The 17431-nt window shown below is 36.7% G+C and overlaps 1 protein-coding gene across 5 annotated transcripts in view; it reads right to left on the reverse strand.

Annotated features, from left to right (window-relative positions):
• The window catches only part of WDR41 (WD repeat domain 41), a 47398-nt gene that overhangs the window by 11016 nt on the left and 18951 nt on the right, over positions 1 to 17431 (reverse strand). For all 5 annotated transcript variants that reach the window (XR_009531451.1, XR_009531452.1, XR_009531450.1 and 2 more), the window contains exons 6-8: positions 12216 to 12327; positions 9163 to 9225; positions 5502 to 5612 (exon numbers count right to left, since the gene is read on the reverse strand). Coding sequence is in view for 2 of the 5 variants with exons in the window: in XM_060093075.1 (XP_059949058.1) it covers positions 5502 to 5612; positions 9163 to 9225; positions 12216 to 12327 (286 nt within the window). In the remaining 3 variants the exon portion in view is untranslated. The remainder of the gene's footprint in view (positions 1 to 5501; positions 5613 to 9162; positions 9226 to 12215; positions 12328 to 17431) is intronic.

Consider the following 17431-nt stretch of genomic DNA (forward strand, 5'->3'; position numbering starts at 1 on the left):
CAACTTTGACACTGTCTACCTGGAGACAGTGTCAGATCCCACAAGTTAAGGACTCAGTCCTGCAAGACTTCTCCCACTTCAGATACTAACTGCAAATCTGGGTTGTTACCTGTGTTTCTGATCAACTGGCTATAAATCGAAGAGTCCCACATCCCCTCATCAGGTTCAATTAATTTGCTAGAATGGCTCACAGAACTCAAGAAAACAGTTTACTTACTTTATTATACAAGGATATGATAAAGGATACAGATGAACAACCAGATGGAGGAGATGCACAGGGCAAGGTATGTGGGAAGGATCGCAGAGCACGCATGCCCTCTCTGAGCATGCCGCTCTCCCAGCACCTCCATGTGTTCGGCAACTCAGAAGCTCTCTGAACCCCATACTGTTGGGATTTTTATGGAAACTTCATCACATAGGCATGATCGATGACTAACTCCACGTCCAGCCCCTCTCCTCTCCCCTCTCTGGAGAATTGCCGCGGGGGCAGGTGGCCGGTGGCCAAAAATTCTAAGCTTCTAATAATGGCTTGGTCTTTCTGGTGACCAGCCCCCATCCAGGAGCCCGTCAAGAAAGAGTAGCCTCATTAGAACAAAAGACACTCCTATCACCCAGGAAATTCCAAGGGATTTAGGAGCTCTGTCAGGAAATATTAGACCACATATTAGAACAAAAGATGTTCCTTGTGCTCTTATCTCTTGGGCAATTACAAGAGTTTTAAGGAACTCTGTGCCAGGAACTGGGGGCAAAGACCAATATATATTTTTTCTGTTATTTCACATATACCAAAGTAAGTTTCAAACAGATTAAAACATTAAAGGTATTTAAAGAACTGAGGAAAATAAAGGAATGTTTTATGAATATGGAGCGCTAAAAGGCTTCTCAAGGAGACAGAGTGGAGGCTGGGGAAAGAGATATGAGTAAACACCTGCTTAGCACAAAATAATACTTTTTTTTTAAGATTTTTTTGATGTGGACCATTTTTTAAGTTTTTATTGAATTTGTTACAAAATTGCTTCTGTTTTATGTTTTGGTTTTTTGGCCTCAAGGCATGTGGGTGGGATCTTATCTCCCTGACCAGGGATCAAACCCACACCCCTGGCATTGGAAGGGGAAGTCTTAACCACTGGGCGGCCAGGGAAGTCCCCCAAATCATACATTTAAATGACAAAACTCTGGGAGAAATCTGCAATTTAGATGTCAAAATAGGTTGATTATACTTGATACAAAAGGACTTCTTAGAAATCACTAAGAACAAGATAAGCACTCCAGCAAAATGGGCAAAGGACCCGAACTGGCAAAACAAGAAATACAAATGGCCAGTAAACATGTGAAAAGACGTTCAATTCCCTAATAATCAAAGACATCTAAAAGCAATGAGGTACTATTTACTGACTTGCAAATTGGAAAAGATTATAAAACACGAAAACACCCAATGCCAGCAAAAGCATAAGGAATCAGCACACTCACATACTATTCATGCCCTAGTATAAACTGGTGTAATCTTTGCAATTCTTGGTAATACACATCAAAACCTTAAAAAATTGTAAACCCACTGATCTAACAATTCCACCTCTAGGAATTTATCCTGAGGAAAGTACATAAAAGACATATGTGACAAGGCTGTTGCACATAGTATTAAAAATCTAAAGGTATCCTAAAACATCCAATTGGGGATCGAATAAATAAATAACATCCACGAAATGAAACAGTTATGCTGTTATTGAAAACTAAGTTGTAAAAGTATATTAATACAGAAATATATTCATGACATACTGTTACAAAAAGCACACCATATATATACACATATACATACATATATACGCCCAGAAAAACACTTAGAAGGATATGAACCTGTACTTAATGCTGTATGGTAGGATGATTTTCATTTTCATTTTTATGTTTCTGTTTCCTCATATGTATTATTTGCACAATAACAAGTTTTTAAAACCTTTAATAAAAATGAAATTAGTGGGCCAACTAAGACAGTTGACAAATTATACATTTAATAGAAAACGTACAACTGCTGAGACTAAAAACTATCTTAAAGAAATGTAATTTATTTTAATTCCTTTATATTTAGGAGGAACAGAACAATGCACTGTGAGTCTAGAAACCCTAGTTTTAATTTTGGCTCTGCCTGTTACTAGCCATGTGGTTGGTCTTCAGAAAGTCATTTACTCTTTTTCTATCTTGGATTTCTCAGGCATTAAATGAAGATGATTGTAAAAATCAAATTAAATAACGTGTAGCCATTTAAAAAAGACATCATATGTTATCTTTGAGTCCCTGGTATTATTTTGAGCCCCTGGTATTATTCCATATTAATAGTATTAAAACATCCAGTTACTTGTAATTTAGGAATACATGGATGAGTAATTATGATTTAATTATCCCATTTATCAAATAAACCAGCAGGACAGAAATCTCTAATAACTAGATGAACAATCTCATAGAAATAAAGAATTACCAGCAATCATACAGGTAAATATTATTTTGTCTTGGTTCCAAGTCCAATTTCTATATAGTTTATTAACAGACTCTATAGAATTCTCTCTATGAAGAATTAAGTTCATTTCTCATCTGTGGAGAGAAACAGGCTCCTAGTTCTAAGAGTGGGAAAGTTAAGACAGTAGTAATCTTTCCATAACCTTCTTTTCCATTCCTTTCCCTCCGCTTTCCAATCTCACTCAAACTACAAAAGAACCAGAGACGTTAACAAGTGAAGATCCTTCTAGATTCCAATTCCGCATGCGTCATTATAACAGAGTTAACCTACTGAGACCACACAGCTGCCTGCTCTGATCTCCTCCAAGTGTAATTCATCTATGTAATAGCAAAGTACTTGAGCCCAGTTAGAAGTTTTCACTAAAAATAAAATGCTGACACTGCCCTGAGTCAGTATAGTTTATTGCTATGTAAATTATCCCAAACTAGTCATTCAAAATGTTTCACACCAAACAACCTCGATGTGTTTTATATATATGGATGGATTTTCATCCTATGCAATTATCAAAAGTCACTTAGTATGAAAATCTCACCTGATACCTGTCTACCCATCCCTCAAAAGTACTAATACCTTGGGCCTCCCTGGTGGCGCAAGTGGTTGAGAGTCCGCCTGCCGATGCAGGGGATACGGGTTCGTGCCCCGGTCTGGGAGGATCCCACATGCCGCGGAGCGGCTGGGCCCGTGAGCCATGGCCGCTGAGCCTGCGCGTCCGGAGCCTGCGCGTCCGGAGCCTGTGCTCCGCAACGGGGGAGGCCACAACAGTGAGAGGCCCGCATACCGCAAAAAAAAAAAGTACTAATACCTTGTGACTAACATACCATGCTGTCAGTACAAAACAAGAAAAGGAATAAAATAAAGAAGCAGCACCCAGAGCCTTTTGCCAGAAGAGATAAGCAAGGTTATCTTGTATGTCTGTCTTAGAAAATCTGTGCACAGGCATTCAGACCTCATTGGCAAACCTGGTATTCATTATTCACATCTGTAGGAGTTCTCTGTTGTACCATTCTAAGGTTGCCCCAGGGCCACCTCAATGAAAATGCACTTTTCCTGTGAGTTATAAACCCAGAAACTGGCCATATCTTTAACTGGTAATTGGTGAGGATAAAGAAGCAGGGCTGAAAGTGGAACTGGGAATTGTACAACATAATCATTTCAGGATTGCCAAAATCTGCAGCATGGCAGACGTGTCTATATACGAGGTAAGACTGTCACAATATCATTCTCAAATTTCACCAGACTACTTGTCCATATATGATTCTTAAATATGCTTTTGGCTTACTTATATTCTGTAGTGTAATTTTATAGTCATGGAATTTATAAACTAAAAAGCACTAGGGGTTTTCTGTAATTTTTATTAACTATTTTTTTTGTTTTTGGTTTAGCTTTCCATTTTCCTTCCCTTAAAAAGCTGGCAAAGAAATACTTGAAGAAAGCTTTCTTGGTTAAACTGTTACAAGCTTCTCTGTACGTCACACAGCAAAAGTGCCATGAGGTTAAGGCTACCTCAGGAACATCCCATCACCTGCATTAAGGAAACATGCCAGGTCCTGGTACCAATGCTTCACTGCTAAAATGGGACAACTAGGCATGACCACTGTAATGGCCAAAACACTGCTGTGCTTTTCACAACAGCTTTAGGGCCTTGGAGCTTCTCTGGCTCACTGTCAGAGGGACTTCCAAATAAGAACCTGCCTTTTGTGCTGCCATCATGGCTAGAAGAAAAGGAGCCCCCAGAGAAAAATAAAGTGGTGCTCCTAATATTATTATTTCTATCATATAGACAATCTAGTCGGCAGAAAGACTTGCAGCTGGGTTGAACAAGCAAATGGTTATTGGAGAGGAAAATTTTGGAGCTGGAAGGGACATTCTCAATGATGTATCTGAAAATGTGACTGAACAGCATACAAATGGAGACTACACTTAGTGCTGTCTGTGCCCCTTTCCCTCTGCCTCATGTTTCTACAAAGTATTGCTCAAAAACAGCCAACCCAGATCTCAGGTCAGGGGGTGCAGTCCAGTCCCCTTACAACATCATATTCATGGCATCCTTACAGGACCCTCTTATAGTGTCCTCCAGATTATCACACTGAAGCCACCCAGGAGTCCTCCCATTTGACCTCAGAACACAGATCACCCAGGAAAGCTCTGATGATATAAGGTGTCACTTTATTTGAAAGTGAAGTAGCTAAATCCCAGGATTTGTGGTTTGTGATCCTATCCTGTCATCTGATGTCAGGTTCAGCTCACAGGAGCTAACTCATTAAAATCATTATAAAGTCAAATAGAAAGTCTGGCAGGACTTCCCTGGCAGTCCAGCAGTTAGGACTGTGTGCTTCCACTGCAGGGTTGGTGGGGGGTTCAATCCCTGGTCGGGGAACTAAGATCCCACGTGCCATGCAGTCAAAAAGTAAAAAAAAAAAAAAAAAAAGGAAGAAAGAAAGTCTGGCAAACCAACACACACATCCATGAGGAAGGGCAGATATGACCCATTTTCTGCACACCTTTAGTTTGGTGTTATTCTCTGACTCTTCAATCATAATTACAACTGGCTTGAATCCAGCTCATTCTACTGTTTAAGTAGAATGCTATATAATTTGTACTGTGTGATCTTCAAAAGAGAAACTAGCCAGGACCATTTTGCCAAAAAAGTCAAAATGCTACCAAGCATTAGTACCGATAGCCTAAAACAATCATCCCACAGCTACCAAGCAGCACCTGAGGTAAGTATGCTCTCTCCTCCATCATCCCTTTTCTCTGCCCAACTCTATTCTTCCCCTTGTGCCTAAATCTAAGACCTAACAATCTATGAAACTTGATGAATTCCACTGGTTTAAACCTCAGAAAATAAAAGACTGCCAATCCCTACTAATTAACAGCATTATTTTCATCATGGTAATTCCAGAATCCTAGAACAAAACAAGACTAAAGTTCAAAACAGGTTAAAAAGTTAAAAAAATTTTACATAGTATCAACATGTACACAATGAGCTTACCATTGACATTAACCAGTGAGAGAATATTATCCTGGTGATCAAGGAGGCGCTTAACTTGAAGAATATCCCATCCTAGTGATCCCTCTGTGGGTGCTACCAGCCTGAAAATTACTAAATGAAAAGACAGATATAATTTTATTAAAATGGTCAAAGATTAAAGTTATATTTCTGCTCAAAAAGTAGCATTTCATTAAGTGAGAAATACCTAAAATACTGAAAAACCCATCTCCAAAGAGAGCCTTGTTCATACTACTTTAAAATATTTCTTTCAAATGCTTGAGATGTTTGAAATGATCTACTAAAATCCCAAGTGAGTGTGTCCTCAGAGCTCTGTTCCTTTATTAAAACTCTTCTAAACCCACTACCAACCATGAAGCCTCTGAACAAAAAACTGCAAAGTACAAAAGATAATGTGAAACTGCTCAGTGAGTCCATAAATATAGTCTCAATAGACAAGTATTCACAAGGGTCACATATGTAATAACTTCGAGGAAATAAAAACAAATATGAATTAGATCAGAAGATAAAAGAGAAGCAATAGGGCTTCCCTGGTGGTGCAGTGGTTGAGAGTCCACCTGCCAATGCAGGGGACACGGGTTTGTGCCCCGGTCCAGGAAGATCCCATATGCCACGGAGCGGCTGGGCCCGTGAGCCATGTCCGCTGAGCCTGTGGGTCCAGAGCCTGTGCTCCGCAACGGGAGAGGCCACAACAATGAGAGGTCTGCGTACCGCAAAAAAAAAAAAAAGAGAAGCAATAGTCAATTCTTAAAAAGGATTAATAGAAAAATCCTGGACTTCTGAACCAGGATGAGTACTCAGAGCTGACAGCCTTGCTTAGCTATTGATAATAAAAGCCTCAAAGTCACTGCAGCTAGTGCACACAGAAATTCTACTTCCTGTTGAGAGGAATCCTCACATTAGAAAAAGAGAAATTGGTATGGAACATTTAAAACCAAGTACATGGGCACAAGCTTAGTCTTAGAAATAGAAAAGATAGTACATTTAAAGGAATAAAACTTATTTTTGTAAGGAAAAATGGCACAACATTTATAAGACTAACTAAAATGCAGAACCTCGTTTTTAAGAATATTTGTATTTTTTATAAATTATTTTCTGAATAAAACCAACTTTCATTTCTTCCTTTTTTTTAGCTAATATTCTAACTTCCGTTGAGGCATTAGTGTTGCTTTTATTACTATTTCAATGAATTCACTAATTCATTCAATAAAAATCTCTTATTTTAGAAATTAGCCAGATCGAAGAGGACAATAAGTAGGAGGACAAGTCCAATACAGGGTGACAACAGAAATGAAGGCATAGAGGTTGGGGAATCCCAGGCAATTCAGTGTTAACAAGCAAGTGATACAGGACTCAAAGGAAGCAAGAGGGAAATAACAGAGGGCATGATTTGATATGTTGAAAAATCTGGACTTGTAGGCTTACATTGGTCCCTAGGGCAAAGCTTTCTTTCATCCGGAGTAAAAATGAGAAAAAATAAGGACTACATAAGTTTTTTTAATAAAACTAAATGCATTCAATTTAAAGTCCTATTCTTTTTTTTCTGAGGTCATGTTCTTCATATTTTGTTGTTTAAAACTTATTTTTATAAAATCAGGGTGGTAAATGGTAGTTTGTTTGGTTTCTGGTTTGGGATTTTTAATGTTTTCACTAAACAAAATAAAAGCTGGCAACTCTATGTTGATCTCCACAAGTTTGACCTTTTGTACTAATCAGAAATTTGAGAGTCCAGAAACAACTGATGTAGGCAATCGGAAGCTACTGAAGCTTTGAAGCTTTTTTTTTAAATTAATTTTTACTGGAGTACAGTTGTTTTACAATGTTGTTTTAGTTTCTGCTATACAACAAAGTGAAACAAATATACGTATACATATATCCTCTCTTTTTTGGAGTTCCTTCCCATTTAGGTCACCACAGAGCACTGAGTAGAGTTCCCTGTGCTACACAGTAGGTTCTCATTAGTTATCTATTTTATACATAGCATCAATAGTGTATATATTTCAATCCCAATCTCCCAATTCATCCCCCGCTCCCTGCCCCATATACATACATCCATTCTCTACCTCTGTGTCCTATTCCTGCTTTGCAAATAAGTGCATCTGTATCGTCTTGAAGCCTGCATTTTAGATAGATCCCTCTAGCATCTACTAAAAAATGTATCTGGGAAGCACTAAACTAGAGGAGAAGGCATTTGAGAAGCAGTAAGGTAGAGGAAGGAAGACAAGTTAGGGGACTATCACAACAGAGCAGGCAAAAGAGGAGATGAGTACCTGAATAGAGCAACAGTACTGAGATGGAAAGAAGTGGATCAAAATATTTACAGCAGCCATCCTCAAAGTATGGTCCCAGACCAGCAACCTCAGCACTACCAGAGAACCTGTTAGAAGCAGAAGCTCAGGCCCCACTCCAGAATTAGTGAATTAGAAACTCTGGGAGTAAGGCCCAGTAATCTGTGTTTTTAACAAGTCCTCAAGTCATTCTCACACACACTAAAATGTAAGAACCACTGAGTTAGAGTAAAACCAGCAAAACACAAGTGATTGATACAAGAGGGAAAAGGCAGGGAAAAGCTAGACATCTTTCCAGGTCAATAAAGAACATGGGAAAACTGAATTTCTGCAAGGAAGGAAAAAGAAAAAAAACTAAACACAAAATTATATCTTTAGAAATTACTTTATGAAAAGAAAGAATAAGCATAGGGTCTAGAAAATTACTTCTCAGACATGATTACACACAGAAAGTTCAGTTGAAGAAAGAGAAATGTGACTGCAAAGCAGTGGAGCCTGCAGACAGCAGTTTATAAATGGTGAACAATTAGCTCATGGCTCACTGGTATCTGAAAACATGCCAACTGATGGTCATAGCAAATCTCAAGACTGGTCTCTAGAAGCAGCAGCACAAGTAATAGCAAATGCCCTCTGGGCAACATTACAAAAATTCAAGAAAAAAGCAGCTTTTAAGAAGTGTGCTTACTCTATCACTTCTCAGCACCCAAATTTCATCCATAAGGTAATGAACATAGAAGGTTTTTTTTTACTTCAGGCTCCTGGCAGTAAATGAGTTAGCCAACAGTCAACAGCTAAGTAAGTGTCCTTCAAATTGCATGTTTATAATCAGTTAATACATTTACAAAATTCCTGTTGCTATCCCTCCTTCTGCTGTCCCACTACTCTAAGGGAAATGGCATAAACTCCCCCACAAGAAAATGGGCCCCATTCTGGCTTCCTGAGGCAAAACCTCCGCAGTTCCTATCTTAGTGAACTCCCCAAATAATCCTCTTCCAACACTCCCAACTCAAGCTTTTAGTTTCCAGAATGTGTTGTTTTACGTGGCTAAAGTTTTTGCTAAGTAAGTGTATGAGTGTGGATCAGCAACAGACAGGACTGTGGAATGTAAATGGCCTTCTCTAGCATCAGAGGAGTGGGGCTACCTTGCCCACTTGGCTATGCTAGACCAAGTGTGGTACAAAAACTGACCTAACATCTTGGAAATGTCTTGGGCTCCACATCACTTCAACAATCCCAGGAGGCCAAGAATGGGGTGGGAAAGATGTCCCTTGAATTACTCTTTCTGAAATGTGTATACAAGGCTAGTTTAAAATTTTTAAAAAGCAGAAATAAAAGAAAAAAAGGGTCATACTCACTCAGTTCTTTGCCAACTGCTGCCACAACACAGTTCTTAGGTATTTCAATCAAAGCACTGATCCCTTCACAAAAACATATAAAACGAAGGTTAAATTATTTTCTTCATGGATTACATCAAAAACAAAAACATCCTCAGATTTATGTTGGTCAATCCTATAAAGGGGATGGTAACTATAAAGCACACACAATTTGCTACATCACACTTCCGTGCTTGCTTACATATGGAAAATGATTTTGTGAAAAGTAGGTGAGACCTCTGGAAGACATTATTGATTTATTAAGGGTAGGAAATGCTCTTTGAATATTTTTACTATTGTGGTGAACTTATTTACCAGGGACCCCTTAAGATAATCATCATCACCATTTACAAGATGGCTAGCTCAAATGAGATATAAAATTGGCATGTTCCTCAATGTAAATTTAAGAAGCCTGGGTGGGCTCCCTGGCAGTAAATGAGTGAGCCGACAGTCAACAGCTAGGAAAGTGGCCTTCAAATAATATGTTTATAATCAATCAACACATTTACAAAACTCCTTGTATTACTAGGATAATCAGATTCAACATTCCATCACATTTCATTTATTAAGCATACAGTTCTAAGTATCTTTTTATAGCTGAATCATGAAATAATTTTAGGGTAACCATAACTTCTATAAGATATGTTACAATTATTACTTCTGTCAGCAAAAAAATTCATGTATTAGATTTAGAACCACCACATGTGTTGGCAAAAAACCCTGTTTATTAAAGTTAACTTCTCCATTATAAAATATATGTAATTTTATATATATGTAATTTATAACATATACACAAATTTGGAAAGTATTCTACTCATTTACTTTACCTTCCCACTTGGGGAGTATTTCTGACCAAAATCTTTTCTCCACATACTGTTTTAACAGTATGTTTCTATTTTCCCATGTTCAAGACGGGGAGATGATGGTGGTGGAGGAGAAAGGGGAGGAGGAGTGGTACAAGAAGTAAAAGAGATAGGAGAGCAGGGAAAGGGGTAGCAGAGGAGAATTCCAGATGCAGAAAACAGCTTGTTTAAAAAATGTTTATTAAATTATTTATGAAATAAAATTACTGGAAACTCATTAATCCAGAAGTAGCAACTTAATACACAGAATCACAGAACATATTGCTGGAAAGGGCATGGATGTTCTGTTTTCTAGTCCAAGGCTCCTTCCATTGCATCAGACTAAGATTATCTTTGCTTATTTCCAAATATGTAATAACTGTTCTAAAAGCCCTGCCAGTCCATAAATCAAGCAAGGCTTACTGAAAGGAGCTTTATAAGATAAGGGTCTAAGAGTACTGCTAAATCCAAATCATGAAAAGCTCACCAATGGCAACCTAAGGCCTTTTCAAAGCTTTCTAACTGATTTCCTCAAAGATTTCTGCTATCTCTTGAAACACTGATAAACAGGGCAATACTGTGACTACTTAATGTACAGTCCTCAAAGATAACTCGTAACAGGAAGGGGGACTGCGATAATAGGTGGTTATTTCCATTAACATACAAAAGGTATTTTTAGCCCTGATTTCAATATTTCACAACATAATTACTAATAATTCATGAAATAAAAATTCAGATACCCACAGGCTAGTATAAGAAATAGGAAGGAAAATGTATATGTAAATAAAGAGATATAACTCATGATAATAGTAAACACGAAAATACACTCTAGATTCAAACAAGATTACTAGTGATTGAACGTTGAATTGAGAAGTTAAACTGTAAATCCTACTAAGGTATGGACTTAGTTTTGCTAAGACATATTATTTTTCTGGTATTTTATAATACCCATGTGGAGATAAACTAGTTCCAATAATGAAGTGTAAATGCAACTCACAGGGCTCCTACTACCCTTAAGATGACAACATGCTTTAGTAACACAGGCATACCTTGGAAATATTTCAGGTTCGGTTCCTGACCACCAAAATCAAGCAACTGTCACAATAAAGCAAGTCACACAAATTTTTTGGTTTCCCAGTGCATATAAAAGTTATGTTTACACTATACTATCATCTATTAAATGTGCAAAAGTATTATGTCTAGAAAACAATGTACGTATTAGTACCTTAATTTAAAAATACTTCATTGCTAAAAAAAATACTAACCACTGTCTGAGCCTTCAGCCAATCATAATCTTTTTGCTGGTGGAGGGTTTGAAATATTTCAAGAATTACCAAAATGTGACAGAAACACAAAGTGAACAAATGCTGTTGGAAAAATGGTGCCAACAGACTTGCATGACTCAGAGCTGTCACAAATATTCAATTTGTAAAAAATGCAGTATCTACAAAGCCCAATAAAGCAAAGTGCAATAAAACAGGGTATGCCTGTATTCTTTCTAGGATGTCCATGGGTTCATTTCACTACTTTTAGAAACAAAAATAGTTAATAGTGTATCACATGACTTCAAGGTTACTGTCATTTAAATTTACCCATTTATACTTAAATATTTTTACTCTGAATAAATTTTATTTTTTAAGTTCCTTGATATCAATATAAGTCAAAACTGATTTTTTTCTATTAAAACCCAAAGTATATGTCAACAGAATTCTGAGAAAATAGAATTTTGTTAGTAAGTTTGCACATGAGTGAAATTTCTTTAGTAAAAACCAACTGTAAAATGAGGTCATCCTTAGGAATCTATTCAAAGTCTGATGACCCTACAAATAAAGAAGAAAATGCTATTGTAAAGTCATAAAGATCTGCTTCCAGGTGTCAACATGCTCATCAAACTCAGTTTAAGACATGGTCCAGAAGCATATATGAAAAGGTTTTTCTTGATCACTTTTGAGAAATTCTGTTAGAAAGGAAGGGGAAGCCAAAGGAAGGGGGATCTTTTCCTTCCAACTTGAGATGGAAATGTATTTTACACAACCCTTAACCTGAGTTGGAGAAATACGGCTACATCTTATATTCAGAATTAAAAAGAAAATCTATATTTCCTTTGTATTCACGGAAAGTCTCTTTGAAGATTCATTGAGTCTTTTTAGAGTCTATCTATCATGGTTCACAATTACCTTGATTTGTTTTTACCTGTATCAGAAAGGTGACTAGTCTTACACAGGAGATCTAATTTTCGGTTCCACACACAGAGGTCATTCCCACCAGAAAGCCAAACATCTAGTCTCTGAAGAAGAGCTAAACACTGAAAAATTCATGTGAAATAGTTATCAGTTTAGAAATTCAAGCATTCATCAGTGGTTTTAAAATATGTCCACGAGTTGATACCCTTTCCCTTCAAGAGGTGGAGCTTGATTCTCTTCCCCTTGAATGTGGGCTCTGCTAAGTCACTAGCTTCCAATGAACAGAATGTGGCAGAAGGAATGGTGTGTGACTTAAAGGACTAAGTCATAAAAGACATGGTGGCTACCTCCTTGCTCTCTCAGATCACTCACTCTACAGTTTTGAAAACACACAAGCAGCCGCATGGAGAAAGATCCATCTTTTTTTTTTTTTTAATTGTGGCTGGCATCTTTTTTTTACCCTCAAGGAAGTGAGGCAAGGAAGTGAGGCCTCCGGACAACAACCAACACTAAGTCACCAAGCATCTGACCCCCTAACACCTCCAACCCCAGTCACCTGAAGGTGACAGCAACCTCAGGAGAGACACTGAGACAGAACCATCCAGCTAAACTGCTCTCTATTCCTGACCACCAACACTGAGATATTGTTTTAAACAACTAAGTTTTGAGGTAATTTGTTACTCAGTAATAGACAACTAATACACAAGCTTAACATAAACTGCTTTTTAAATAAAACTGAAAATATGACCTTAGTTTTTATGTATCTTTCAAATTCAAACCTCCTAATTCTTGACTCAGGTAATTGTTTCAAGGTTGGTAGAAGTCCTTTACGTTTAATAGTACTTTAAAGTCCACACCTTTAATAGTTCTCTCCCCACCCATTAACTCTGAGTGAACACAAGGGCAAGAGAAAATATGTTAAAAAAAAAAAAAAAAAAAGAGGAAACGTTTCTGGTAGTCTTCCCTGGGCTGAGGATGGGGTTGCTTTTTAAACTGCTGGAATAAAAAGGGTTGAAAATAATCAATGCAGTTTGTACTTCAAGAAGTCCTACTGTGTCTAATCTCTGATTTTTTAATATCGGTACTATATTCCTTTTTATTGCCAAATAATATTCCACTGTATGGTATACACATTTTATCCATTCATCAGTTCATTGACATTTAAGTTGTTTCCAACATTAGGCTAGTAAGAGTAATGTTGTTATGAACATTCATGTACATGTTTTTGTGTGGACATTTTTATTTCTCTTGGGAATACCTAGGCGTGAGATTGCTGGGTCAAATGACTCTATTTAACATTTTGATGAACTATCAAACTATTTACCAAGGTGGCTGTACCATTTTACAGTCCCTCCAACAATGTAAGAGGGTTCTAATTACTCCACATCTTTACCAATATTTGTTATTATCTGTCTTTTAGATATTAGCCATCTAGTGCATGTGAAATAGTGTCACATTATGTTTTGAACTGCATCTCTCTAATGACTAATATGTTGAGCTTCTTTTCATGTGCTTATTGGCCATTTGCTCACCTTCGTCAGAGAAATGTCTTTCAAATTCTTTGTTTTTAATTGGGTTGTCTTTTTTATTGTTAATTTGTAAGAGCTCTTTTTATATAATCAAGATACAAGTTCCTTATCAGATATATGATTTGCAAGTATTTTCTCCCATCCTATTGGTTGTCTTTTCACTTTCTTCATGGTATCCTTTGAGGCATAAAAGCTTTTCATTTTGATGAAGTCCAATTTATCATTTTTTTCTTTTGTTGCTATACTTCTGCTATCACATCTAGGACACAAAGGCGACACTTTGTACCGCCCAAGGACAGATTTACTCATATTCCTTCTAAGAGTTTTATAGTTTCAGCTCTTATATCTTGGTCTTTGACCCACTTTGAACTAATTTTTGGATACAGCATGAGGTAGGGATCCAATTTCATTATTTTGTATGTAGATATCTAGATCCAGTATTATTTGTTGAAGAGACTATTCTTTCTCTTATTGGAGGGTCTTGACACCCTTGTCAAAAATCTATTGACCACATATGTGAGGTTTTATTTCTGGACTCTCAGTTCTATTCCACTGATCTGTATGTCTAGCTTTATGCCAGTACCACACTGTCTTGATTACTACAGCTTTGTAGTAAATTTTGAAATTTGTAAGTTTCAATCTTGAAACTTTGTTCTTTCTTTTCACAACTGTTTTAGCTATTCTGGGGTCCCCTTTACTTCTACATGAATTTTAGGATCAGCTTGTCAATTTCTGAGGGAAAAAAGCCTGCTGAGATTCTGTCCAGTGTTGATCATTTGGGTAACGTTGCAATCTTAACAATATTAAATCTGATCCATGAATTTCTTTCCATTTATTCATATTTTCATTAGTTTCTTTCAACAATGTTTTGTAGTTTTTGGTATACAAGTCTCATAGCTCTTCTTCAAATTTATTTCATTTTTTGGATGCTACTGCAAATAAATTTTCTTAATTTCATTTCTGGAATGCTCATTGCTAGTTTAAAGAAATACAGTTTATTTTTTGTATATTGAGATTGTATCCTGAAATCTTGCTATATCCATTTATTAGTTCTAATAGTTTTGTCATGGATTTAGGATTTTCTATATAGAAGAGCGTGTCACTTGTGAATAGACACAGTTTTATTTCTTCATTTCTAATATGGATGCTTTTTTTAAAATAAGTTAATTTATTTATTTATATTTGTTTTTGGCTGCGTTGGGTCTTCGGGGCTGCACACAGGCTTTCTCTAGTTGCGGCAAGTGGGGGTTACTCTGTTGCGGTGCACGGGCTTCTCCTTGCGGTGGCTTCTCTTGTTGTGGAGCACAGGCTCTAAGCACGCAGGCTTCAGTAACTGTGGCACTTGGGCTCAGTAGTTGTGGCTCGTGGGCTCTAGAGCACGGGCTCAGTAGTTGTGGTGCACGGGCTTAGTTGCTCTGCAGCATGTGGGATCTTCCCAGGCTAGGGATAGAACCCATGTCCCCTGCATTGGCAGGCAGATTCTTAACCACTGCACCACCAGGGAAGTCCCTATGGATGATTTTTATTTCATTTTTATTGTCTAACTGCCCTGGGTCAGAACCTTCAGTGCAATGTTGAAGAGAAATGCCAAATGCAGACATCCTTGTCTTGTTCCTGAACTCAGGAGGAAAGTATTCAGTCAGTCTTTCACCATTAATATGATGTTAGGTGCTGTGTTTCCCTAGATACCCTTTATCAGGTTGAGGAGGCTCTCGTCTACTGCTAGTCTGTTGAGTATTTTATCATGAGAGGATGTTGGAGTCTGTCAAATGCTTCCTCTGCATCTATTGAGATGACCATGTTTTCCATCCTTTATTCTTACCATGTATGGTATATTACATTGATTGATTTTTCAGATGTTAAACTAAACTCATATTCCTAGGATAAATCTCACTTGATGATGGTACATAATCCTTATTATATATTATTGGATTTGGTTTGCTAGGTTTTGTTGAGGATACTATACTGCTTTTGTTACTTAACATCTTATCATTAGCATTTCCCAAATGCTACGTGTTCTTCTGAAACCATTTTTAGCATATATATCTACCATAAGTTAACTATTTTCCTATAAGACATTTAGGATACTGTCAATCATCCATTTATAAAATATATTTGTAATATATATTTCTGTTCATAAATCTCTGCCCAAGTTTTTATCATTTCTTTAAAGAGTTTTCTAGGAGTAGAATCACTGGGTCAATTCATACAATAATTTTTTAAGATTCATTCATAAAGCCAACAGCCTTCCAGGAAGATCATTTTGATTATACTCTCAATGACAATAAAAATGCCAATTTCAGCATCTCCTTGCTAATAGCATCTCTTATAAAGAAACTTTACTAGTTCAAAAAATAAATAATAGTATTTCTTATATTTATTAAGGATATGAAATTCTTTGATAAACTATCAGTTCAAGAACAATTGAACCACTGAACTAAAATAAAATGAGCGAAATGCTGTATTTAACGATTTTTTAAAAATGCGAAACAGGATCACAGTGGGAACAAATACAACTATCTAGCTGATTAACAGTACAGTAAAACCCCTTTAAGAAGTACTTTCAAGGGGAAGGAGGCTGCTCATTAAAAAAAAAAAGAGGAAGTCCTTTCACCATACCGAAATAAGATATTTTATTGACCAGTTCGTGAAACAGCTCACCAAAGGAATTTCCCCAAAATACACTATATTTTTTCTCCTTCCCTGTTCCTTCAATGCATATATTTTCATTTGAATCCTAATTACCTCAGTCAAATAAGCAAGACTATTTTTTGAGGGATTTAATAGGAGCATCTTTTCACATAAAGCATAGATTTTGATCAAGTCAGTACTTTACTGACTTCCTCAAAGACAGTCCATTGTAAAATTGGATACCAGTATACAGTAAATGGCACTTTCTTCCCCAGAAACTTTTCTAAATTTAAAATCAGAATAGCATAGTAGCATAAGATGGCTACCAGAGATGCTGCCTTTTAGGAAAAAAAATGAAATACTTTGACTACTGGCACACTGATTTTTTTTACATTGTAAGTGTTAGCTCCAATACAGAGATCAGTAATCTTCAAAGCAAACGAGGAAACACTATTTCAGTTTACTAGTATCTTTCCCCAAACTTGCTGACATTATTGAAAAACAGTGTACTTTCTGAGAACATTTAAGGTAATTTCTTCTACAGAAATCAAAGTAGCCAAGTCTTATCCAAGTTTGTTTCTCCAACATGTAGCAGAGTTCCTATCAAGTAATAAGCTCCGATTAATATTTGTTTATAAAATGAATGAACCTAACAGTAGCAGCCAATTAGCCACAAAAGATTTTGTTCTGGAACTAAGTAATTGCTATGTCTTACCCTTATCATTTTATAGAAGATAGACGGTGAAGGACAAATAACTCCATGTTTTAGTTCAAAGATAAAACAAACAAACAAAAAAGAGACTAGCTATTGCTGTAGTCTCTTTGAAAGTAATATCTCTTCCTAGAATTACCTACTAAAAACATACTAGTTACTACTACCTTTTTCCTTAGCTTACTATAGAGATTCACCTCTTGCTCTAATTTAAAATTCAAAATTCTAGCATTTAATATATATACTCCCCAAAATCTAGTCTTAGAAGAATCAAATGACTGTGTATGTGTGGAAGAAATAATTTTTGAAACCTACAAAAGTAATTTCATCTAAATCATTAAACAATTTTTTCTG

This window comes from Mesoplodon densirostris, chromosome 3 (genome assembly GCF_025265405.1).
Source record: "Mesoplodon densirostris isolate mMesDen1 chromosome 3, mMesDen1 primary haplotype, whole genome shotgun sequence".
NCBI lineage: Eukaryota > Metazoa > Chordata > Mammalia > Artiodactyla > Ziphiidae > Mesoplodon > Mesoplodon densirostris.